We start from the raw sequence: 10,706 nt of genomic DNA on the forward strand, positions 1-10,706 counted from the left end.
TCTCTCTTTCTCTCTTTCTCTCTTTCTCTCTTTCTCTCTTTCTCTCTCTCCCCTCTCTCTCCCCTCTCTGCCCCTCCCCTACTTGTGCACGTGTGTATGTGCTCCCTGTAACAAAAAACATAAATTAAAATGAATTTTGTTTCTAATTGAAAACACAGCTTTGATACTTGGAACTTATTTTTTTTTTCTGTTTATTTTATTTTATTTTTCTCATTCATTTTATTTTTTTAATTTACATCCAAATTAGTTGGTGTATAGTACAACAATGACTTCAGGAGTAGATTCCTTAATGCCCCTTACCCGTTTAGCCCATCCCACCTCGCACACCTCCTCCAGTAACCCGCTGTTCTCCATATTTATGAGTCTCTTATACTTTGTCCTCCTCCCTGTTTTTTATATTATTTTTGTTTTCCTTCCCTTATGTTCATCTGTTTTGTATCTTAAAGTCCTCATATGAGTGAAGTCATATGGTATTTGTCTTTCTCTGACTAATTTCACTTAGCATAATACCCTCCAGTTCCATCCACGTAGTTGCAAATGGCAAAATTTCATTCTTCTTGATTGCCGAATAATACTCCATTGTGTGTGTGTGTGTGTGTGTGTGTGTGTGTATACATATCACATCTTCTTTATCCATTCATCCATCGATGGACATTTGGGCTCTTTCCATACTTTGGCTATTGTCGATAGTACTGCTATCATTGAGGTGCATGTATCCCTTCGAAACTGCACACCTGTATCCCTTGGGTAAATGCCTAGTAGTGCAATTGCTGGGTCGTAGGTTGGTTCTATTTTTAGTTTTTTGAGGAACCTCCATACTGTTTTCCAGAGTGGCTGCACCAGCTTGCATTCCCATACTTGAACTTATTTTTTAATGAAAAAGTACACTAGATTTCAGCAAGTTTTATTGCATTTGTGTGATGGAATTTGGGACCCTAAGTTATTAGATTTTTGTTGAGAATTTTTTTGTGAAAAAAAATTTCATGTTTTATAAAATAATTCCTCTTGGATTATTTTATATTAAAGTAAAAAATACTCTATTGCTATGCAGCATTACTTTAACCTTTAATCACTTAATGTAATGTCTTTTGCTGGTGGTTTTGTAGACTTTAGTTTAAATATATTCATTTATTTGGGGGCTCCTGGCCGGCTCAGTTTCTGGAACATGAGACTCTTGATCTTAGGATTGTGAGTTTGAGTCCCATGTTGGGGGTAGAGATGACTTAAAATCTTAAAAAGAAAAAAAATACACACACACACACACACGCGCGCGCGCACACACACGTGGCTTAGATGAACATCTGACTCTTGGTTTCAACTCAGGTCACAATCCCAGGGTTGTGGGGTCAAGCCTTGCATCAGGCTGTGGGCTGAGCATGGAGCCTGCTTGGGATTCTCACTCTTTAATAATTAGGTGTGTATGTGTGTGTGCGCGTGTGCGCGCATGTGTGCACATGTGCATTCATTTATTTGGTTGAAAGCACTAACTACTTTTTTTTTTCCTTTTCTCTAAAGCTGAAAACCCGTCAAGGAACAGAACTGCTAATTCAGTCTGATAATGACACTGTTATTAATGATTGGTTTAAAGTTCTTAGTAGTACTATCAATAATCAGGTATGTGTTTGACTTAGGTAAATGTTTTTACTTCAGAGCTGTTTTTCTTTTCTGCTTTCTAATTGACTATTGCATATCTAGTTTCCAATTTATATGTGATAAAACAGGTGGGAAAGGCACTGGTCAGTTTAGCAATTCCCCAGGGCTCGTGGAGACTTAACATTCTCAATTCTATAATATTTGCTATTAGTGGATTTTAAATAATTTTCAAATTGAAGGATTGGTCCTAAAAGAAATCGTTCAAGAAGAGGGACAAACCATTCCTAGTGCATAGTATTTATTCAATGATTGATGAATTGGGAATAGTGTTATTTGGTGGAGGCAAGTCCTAGGCAGTTATAAAATGAATAAAGCTATAGTCTCTTCATGAGCACCTTTTCTTTCCTCATGATAGCTCTCTAGCTACCCCTTAGGCGTTCTAGTTCCTCCCCTCACTCCCCTAATCATGGAGGTGTTCAGTACCCTCCCATTCCTGGTAAGTCTCCTCGTTTGTGTGTGTGTGTGTGTGTGTGTGTGTGTGTGTGTGTGTGTGTAATATACTATATATATATATATATACACACACACATATATACACACAGCAGATATAGAATATAGAATATATGTATATATATAACAATAACAACCAAAAAGAACCTCAAATTTGTATCCTGCAGCTGTGTTAGTAAGAGCAGGAAGAAACAAATAGGGACGCTACCTTTTCAGACTATATTCTTACCCACACTGTATGGGGACATGTTCCTGATTAAGGATCATAGGTCAGTGACAAAAAGAAAAGTGAATACTGAAGAAAGTGTGTTATGGTTTTAAACTAAACAAAGACTGAAAAAAAATTGGGAATCACGGGCTTTAGTGAAAGACTGAGAAGTCTTTCAGAGACTGTAGGTGAAGCCTCATTATTAATAAGATTTGTGATCTTGGGGCACCTGGTTGGCTCAGTCAGTTAAGCATCCAACTTCAGCTTAGGTCATGATCTCATGGTCTATGAGTTCATGCCCCGTGTTGGGCTCTGTGCTGACAACTCGGAACCTGAATCCTGCTTCGGATTCTGTGTGTACCCCTCTCTTTCTGTACCTCCCCCCCCCCCTGGTGTGTTTTCTCTCTCTCTCTCTCTCTCTCTCTCACACACACACACACACACACACACACACACACACAAATAAATAACCATTAAAAAAATAAGATTTCTGATCTTACTGAGGTATTCTACCTCTATGGGCATCCATTTTTTTCACTTATAAAATAGGGAGGTTGGATTTGATTGTCTCCCAGTATCCTTTTAAGCTCCAGTGTCTTTATGATGCACTCAGTTCAAAACAACCAGATTTGGAATCTTGAGTATTAACTCTTACTCCTCTTTTTACCTCTTGTAGCCAGTTATTCATTCATATATATATATGCAGTTTGTATATATTGTAAAACTCCTTTGCAGTTTGTAATGTTGTATATTTCTGAATCTTGTCTCTTCCTTTCCATTTATTCCTGAAACCTGATCAGGACTTTATATGTTAGATAAGAGTCACTTCCCAGTTTTTCTTATTTCATCTCATCCCCCACCAATATGTGCCTAATAGTATTGCTGTATGAAACTTCCTAATGTTAACTTTATAATCCTCTCCTGCTCAGAAACCTTCTATGACTCTCATTAAAATTCAACAACCCGAGCCCAGTCTGTCTTTTCAAATGTACCTTCTTTCTATTCTACCCAATATGGGCTTTCAGCTCTAGTCACTGTAATCTGTTCCCAATCCCTTGAAAAGCAAGTATGGCTGCATTCATTTAATAAACGTGAGAGTACTTTATGCACTGGGGAGATATAGCAGCATGCAACCACATGCTACACATTTCTATATGGAGTTTACAGCCAAAGACAGAAGATTACTGAAGACAGATGACTGAGTAGTTAATACAGTGGAATGTGGTGAGGTTTATGATGGTAAGGGATATACAACTTACTATGAAAATACCAATTAAGGAAGGGCTAACCTAGTGTAGGGGTCCAGGAGAGCCTTGCAGAGAGAAAAAGGGTTTTTTTTTTTCCTTTCCATTTAAGCCTTATAGGATCAGTGGATAAGCCAAGTGAAAAGACAGTAACATCAATTATGAAATTTAAAATATATACTGTTTACAACGTGGCAAAAGATACTGTAGAAGTATGCACAATAAATGTAGAAAGAAGCACAAGACTCCTGCAGGGAAGATTGTAAAACTTGACTGAGAGACATGGGAGAAAATCTCATTATATGTTCATGGATTGAAAGATTCAGTAATGTGGAGCGCCTAGGTGGCCCATTCGGTTAAGCATCTGACTTTGGCTCAGGTCATGATCTCCTGGTTCACGAGTTTGAGCCCCGTATTGGGGTCTGTGCTGACAGCTCAGAGCCTGGAGCCTGCTTCGGATTCTGTGTCTGCCTGCTCGGATTCTGTGTCTTCCCCTGCTCACGTTCTGTCTCTCAAAAATAAATAAATATTAAAAAATATTTTAAAGATTCAATAATGTAGGGGCGCCTCGGTGGCTCAGTCAGTTGAGTGTCTGACTTCGGCTCAGGTCATGATCTCGTGGTCGAGTTCGAGCCCCGCATCGGGCTCTGTGCTGACAGCTCAGAGCCTGGAGCCTGCTTCCGATTCTGTATTTCCCTCTCTCTCTGTCCCTGTCCCGTTCATGCTCTGTCTGTCTGTCTGTCTCTCTCTCTCTCTCTCTCTGTCAGAAATAAACATTTTAGAAAAAATTTAAAAAAATAGATTCAATAATGTAAAGACATATTCTTCCAAATGATTTATAAATTTATATATTTGAGATTTTTGAACCTCCTTCAAAATCTCATGGAACTTGACAAGCTTGTTCTAAAATTCATACAGGAATATAAATTTGGTAAAAGTAAGACACTCTTGAAGAAAGTGGAAGGGCTTGTTCTCTCAGATGTCAAGACTTTATAAAGCTGTATTAATTAATAGAACATGGTATCCATACCAGGCTAGATATGCAGATCTGTGAAACAGAATAAAGAACACATACCTTTGGACACTTTATGCTAGATTTAGCGTTGTAAATAAGGAAGAATAAGCTTTAAAATAAATGGTACTGGGTCAACTGGATATCTAAGAAGAAATTAGAACCTTTTTTTATGCTCTACACAAAAATAAGTTCTAAGTGGAGTAAAGACATCAGTGTGAAAGGCAAAGCAATGCTTCTAGCTTTGAGAACTCACTTCAGTTTTTTAACCCATAAAAGTGACTGGTCAGGCTGTACATGAGCCCTGGGATTTCTTTCAATGTCTAAAATCCATGAATTGTGAGTAATTACTAGCTATTGATACAAAGTATAATTTGCAACATTTGTTGGTGTGAAAAATTAATGTGCCCTAGGCTAGTTAGCTTTATCTTGTAGTATTAGCACAGAATGTAGCTTCATCATGTTCTGTCACCACAGATTATAGTCTGACCTTTTAAGTTTTGTTACTATAATTCTTATGCAGTCGATCTACACAAGGGAAGATAGCCTCAACATCAGTATATAAACCCATTGTCATGTGAATTATTAGCATTTTTTCTCTTTTGAAATCAGAATTAATTTCCCCATCTAGAGGAAAAAGAATACTTTTAAAAAGTTATCAAGTATCTAAATCATATATATCATATACTAATTAGTTCCCTAAAATCATTTAGGAGGATCAGTTACTGATTATAATGAGAACTATGCTATCACATCTAAAAATAGTTTCAAAAGTAATATGTGTTTGGGAAATCTGTAATCAATAGACAGTAGAAACTGATGAAGCAATTGAAGAGGAGATACCAGATTCACCAGGAATAGAAAAGCATGATAAAGAGAAGGACCACAAAGACCCTAAGAAACTTCGTGGTAAGTTATTCTTTATATGTTTTGCTAGTAGCCTTCAGATTAACTGAATGATTAGAAAATCATTTCTGCTTTTGTTCTCCCATATTCTGAAGAAGGTTAGGCCTGTTACAGGCATTGTCACGGACATATAACAATGTAAACACATGAAAATTTGATTATTTTAATTCTTTACTATCTATCGTTTGTGCTCTCAACTTTCCTCATATACAGTTCCTTTCAAGAAATGTACTTTTTGGATATTTTTTATGGTAACCAAAAAAGAAATCAGATTGATGGCAATGTAGGACGTTATTCACGTGGTCCCATTCTTAGTGTAGAAGTAATTATGATGAGATTTTGTTAGCTTAAAGTACAAATAATTGTGATGGATATACATATCTCCAGACTCCTAGTCCAGTAAGGATACTGTAGGATAGGGACTTGTTTATGTTTTATAGACATTTTTTTCTGGTCATTTTACCTTCTAAAACTGATGGAGAGTCAAAGAAGGTATAAGTAGTATCATTTATGAAACACTGAATATAAATTAAAATAACCAGTGTCTTAGCACATATACCAAAGAAGGTATAGTTCATTGTCAGTGTTTAGTGATAAAAATGAAATGTTTTGCTTGGTTTATCACTTTGAAATTGGGCCTGTGTTAGCTTGATTCTTCACATATTACTCTCAAACTATGTTAAAGTTACAATAACTGAATTTATAACTGATTTTTACATTTGAGATTAATATGTTTTGAGTGCTAGGTGGAAAAACTTTCATCAAGAAGTTCTTATTTTATGAAATGCCTAATATCTGTTTGTCTTAAGCCATGAAAGTGTCCAGCATAGATTCTTCAGAACAGAAAAAAACGAAGAAAAACTTAAAGAAGTTTCTTACACGGCGCCCCACTTTGCAAGCTGTTCGTGAAAAAGGTTATATCAAAGGTAGATAGAAGTGATGTTTTTACTAATGTTGGCCAAAATCAGAAATAAGACATTTTATCAACGTTTATTTATTTTTGGGACAGAGAGAGACAGAGCATGAATGGGGGAGGGGCAGAGAGAGAGGGAGACACAGAATCGGAAACAGGCTCCAGGCTCTGAGCCATCAGCCCAGAGCCCGACGCGGGGCTCGAACTCACGGACCGCGAGATCGTGACCTGGCTGAAGTCAGACGCTTAACCGACTGCGCCACCCAGGCGCCCCAGACATTTTAAAATAAAAACTGAAAAATTTTGACTAGTAAAAATGTTTTAATTCTTTAGAGTTACCAGGTTCATTGGTTAAAATACATTTGAGTGATTAAAATTGATATTTTAATGCACATGAAGGGTTTAACTAAAACATTGAACAGACCTAAATACCAGACAACCCTGTACCAGAGGAATTACAGGGATGTGATGGATGGATAGGAGACATGACAATAAAGATTTTTAGTTTTGAGATGCACAGATCAGAAGAAATTTTGAATAATTGGTCCCTAACACAGTAGAAAGAAAAATATTGAACAATTTTATCTTGATTGTTTGCTTTCAGTTTTCATTTCAGGTGATTTTAAAATTCATATAAGGTGTGTTTTCCTAATTAATTTTTATATTTGTTACTTCATTTATAAGCAGTAATAGCAATAATGCACTAACAGGATCTTTTTTTAATAAGAGTATTCTTTAAAATCACATATACTTGTGTATGCCTTTAGTTTTTACAAGCACTTTTAATTTCAATGATTTCTAGTACATGACTCAGTGACATTAATTAGTAAATAAAGATATAGGTAAAAGTAATATATAACACATACATGTCTTTGAAATTTCAAACAAAGACCATCACTGGAACATCTGTTTGCAAAGCATCTAAAATACACAAATGGGTTTCATTAAAAAGATACTTAAAACTAGGTGGAGTTCAGCCAATTAAGGGATTCAAATTAGCAACCTTAAGAGTTATCGGTAAACAGGGACTCTGAGATGATGCATATGAATTTTGTATATTGAGTTTAGAACCTTAAAAAAAGCCTGACAAGTCAATGAAAAGAAACTGCTATTAATTTGTTCACCAGGCATTTTCATTGAGAAATATAAACTGTTGGTGCTTTATAGTGTTATGCTGCCTTATGGTGATAGGAGATTGTGTTTAGCACTTCGAGTATTTTGTTTTCCTGGATACTTAGCACAAATGTGTCATGTCAGAACTGTGCTTTTTTCTTTTTTTAATGTTTATTTTTGAGAGAGAGAGAGAGAGCCTGAGCAGGGGAGGGGCAGAGAGAAAGGGAGACACTGAATCCAAAGCAGGCTGCGGGCTCTGAGCTGTCAGCACAGGGCCCGATGTGGGGCTCGAACCCACAAACCACGAGATCATGACCTGAGCCAAAGTCAGACACTGAACCGACTGAATCACCCAGGCACCCCGTGCCGTGCACCATGCTTGTTTTAATACTTAAAGAAATATTTCAGTATTTACTAAGTGTTAAGTGTTCACCTAGGTTCCATGAATACCTACTGGTGTTCAAGAATTGCAAGGTCCCTGCCCTCATGAAACTTACATAAAAATGAGAAATGGACAAGATAACTTCAAATAGTGCTGACTACTCTGAAGAATTTACCATAGTAATAGAATAGAGAGTGATTGTAACTGGGTTACCTTAGGCTGCTCCTAAGGTTTTTCTAAGTAGATGATACTTTAGCTGAGGGTGGGAGGAAAAGAAGGAGCCACGTTTGGGAGAGAGGATGGATCTCTGCAAAAGGTGTAGAAAACAAAAAGGCTCTCAGGTAGAAATGAGTCAGGGTGTTTGTGGAGTTTAATAAAAGCAGGACAGTTGAGTTGTTTGAAGTGGCATTGGAAAAGGGCAGGCAGATCACAGAAGGCGTAAGTCACAGTTGACGGTGTCTGGCACGGAAATGTCTTGATGGCACTGTGAATGGTTATCACCGTGTTGCAAACTAAGTTTTAGCAAGATGGTTTATTTTAAAAAATAAATCTCTTTCAGATCAAGTATTTGGAGCCAATCTTGCTAATCTGTGTCAGAGAGAAAATGGCACAGTGCCAAAATTTGTGAAGTTATGTATTGAACATGTTGAAGCATATGGTAAGAATGATTTTTTTTATGTTAAACATACTAACCCATTGTTTTGCCATCAAAATCCCTAGGATTTTTATGATTTTTGAGTGATAGAACAGTTGTAAGATATTAAGAAAAGCATCTTGTTTGCAAAAAACTTACGTGTTTATACTTATTTTAAATTAAGACCTTTGCAGGCACCTGTTGAATGTTCTGCACTTCTAGTTGATTAAGCGTATGGTATTCTTTGAAGCCATTTGGAGTTGGCATTTGCTTGAAATGAAGAAGGTGATTATGAAACTGAGTTTATTAAGAAGTGGTAGTGTAGAAGGTTGTGTTTACTTATCAAGAGAGTGTTCTTTCTCTTTAAAATAAAAATGAGATCACAGTTTAAAACTGTTAAATCAGCTATGAAGTGTCTCAATAGACCAACCTTCTTATGTCATTTCCTGTTAAATAAGACTTAAACCAATTTATATTTTGGTTAATGTTAACATGTTTATAATACTTATACCTTTATTATATAAATATTATACTTAGAATTTATATTATACAAATATATAATATTTTCAATAAAATAATATCTTGATGGTAATCACATTAACTTGTATCTGTACATCATCAAAAACATCTTGTATAGTTAAAACATTTGCATAATTTGTAATTTCTGCCAGTTTCAGATCTTGTCTCTGATTTTTCTTAACACGCCTTTATTTGAAGTTATATGAAGAAGCACATTAGATAGTGTGTGCTTTGTTAAATGTGTACAACCTTATCATTTAATGAACATTTGAATTTTTTAGGCTTAATGGGATGAATTTCAAATGATTCTATTCCATATATAAAATAAGTTAATAAACTGTCAAATTATCAATAGTTTTTATAGAACCTTTACTTTTTAATTGCTAGCTTATATTAAGTTTATTACAAGCACTTAATAGGACAGCCATGTTTGAAAGAGTGCTTTAAGATGTACATCCACATTATAAAATGTGCAAAAAAAAATGGATGGGCTGATTTTACTGGTTTCCTTTACCTGTTGAACTATCCACAGGTGCAGAAGTTTATCTTAAATTGTTAGTATTTCAAGTTTGATGAGGTGATTTTTTTGAAATGATTCACCAGCTTCATGATAAACAAAGTAGAATTGTTGCTGTTTGTTAAACATTTCCACCCCCTCTGTCTCTGCCAAGCATCTATAAAAAGCCAGTTAGAGGAAAAGAGTATTTGCCCATTTGATTTTAGGCTAATGTTAATGAAGAACGATTCTGAAACATGCAAGCATCTTTAGAAGAGGCAAACACCTACTTTAAACACAAAAATACTGTAATTTTCTTTTAGGTTTGGATGTTGATGGGATATACAGAGTAAGTGGCAACCTTGCTGTGATCCAGAAACTGAGATTCGCAGTCAATCATGGTAAGATTGTACTCCCTATTGTTATGTGCAAAAACTCTCATAACTGTTAGAATAAGTTTAAAGTAAGTTTTAAAAATTTCCTATTCTGTTTTTCAGATGAGAAGTTGGACTTGAATGATAGTAAATGGGAAGATATTCATGTTATCACTGGAGCACTCAAAATGTTTTTTCGAGAATTACCAGAACCTCTTTTTACATTTAACCATTTTAATGATTTTGTTAATGCAATTAGTAAGTATGTCATTACACTCAGTTTTTTTTTCCTAGATGTTGAAAGTCCTCTGTACTGATTAAGCTACTACATTCTGTTTGATCTTTTAAATCTTTTCAAAGGTTTTACTTCAGCAATTTTAAATGTGACCACCAGATGTCACTGTGTATTACCAAATATCAGGTTCTAAAATATGTCACTGTTTTCAATTTCATGCAAAATCTCCAGTTATTATCTCTTTTTCAGAACAAGAACCAAGACAGCGAGTCGCTGCTGTTAAGGACCTAATCAGACAGTTGCCAAAGCCAAATCAAGATACAATGCAAATTCTTTTTAGACATCTCAAAAGGTAAGAGGTTTACCACGAAAGAAAGAAAGAGAGAGAGGGAGAGAGAGAGAAAGAAAGAAAGGGGGAGAGAGAGAGAGAGAGAGAGAGAGAAAGAAAGTGAGAGAGAGAGAGAGAAAGAGAGAGAAAGAAAGAAAAAGAAAGAAAGAAAGAAAGAAAGAAAGAAAGAAGGAAAGAAAGAAAGAAAGAAAGAAAGAAAGAAAGAAAGAAAGAAAGAA

General features: G+C 35.7%; 1 protein-coding gene across 5 annotated transcripts in view; it reads left to right on the forward strand.

Annotated features, from left to right (window-relative positions):
* The window catches only part of ARHGAP12 (Rho GTPase activating protein 12), a 124,465-nt gene that overhangs the window by 110,258 nt on the left and 3,501 nt on the right, over positions 1–10,706 (forward strand). For 4 of the 5 annotated variants that reach the window (XM_040451039.1, XM_040451043.1, XM_040451040.1 and 1 more), the window contains 7 exons: positions 1,516–1,614; positions 5,374–5,476; positions 6,283–6,399; positions 8,441–8,539; positions 9,854–9,931; positions 10,028–10,162; positions 10,389–10,491. In XM_040451039.1, coding sequence (XP_040306973.1) covers positions 1,516–1,614; positions 5,374–5,476; positions 6,283–6,399; positions 8,441–8,539; positions 9,854–9,931; positions 10,028–10,162; positions 10,389–10,491 — 734 coding nt within the window. The remainder of the gene's footprint in view (positions 1–1,515; positions 1,615–5,373; positions 5,477–6,282; positions 6,400–8,440; positions 8,540–9,853; positions 9,932–10,027; positions 10,163–10,388; positions 10,492–10,706) is intronic. The other variant, XM_040451042.1, reaches the window with a different exon arrangement.

This window comes from Herpailurus yagouaroundi, unplaced genomic scaffold, assembly GCF_014898765.1.
Source record: "Herpailurus yagouaroundi ecotype Mexico unplaced genomic scaffold, PumYag 203, whole genome shotgun sequence".
Lineage (NCBI taxonomy): Eukaryota > Metazoa > Chordata > Mammalia > Carnivora > Felidae > Herpailurus > Herpailurus yagouaroundi.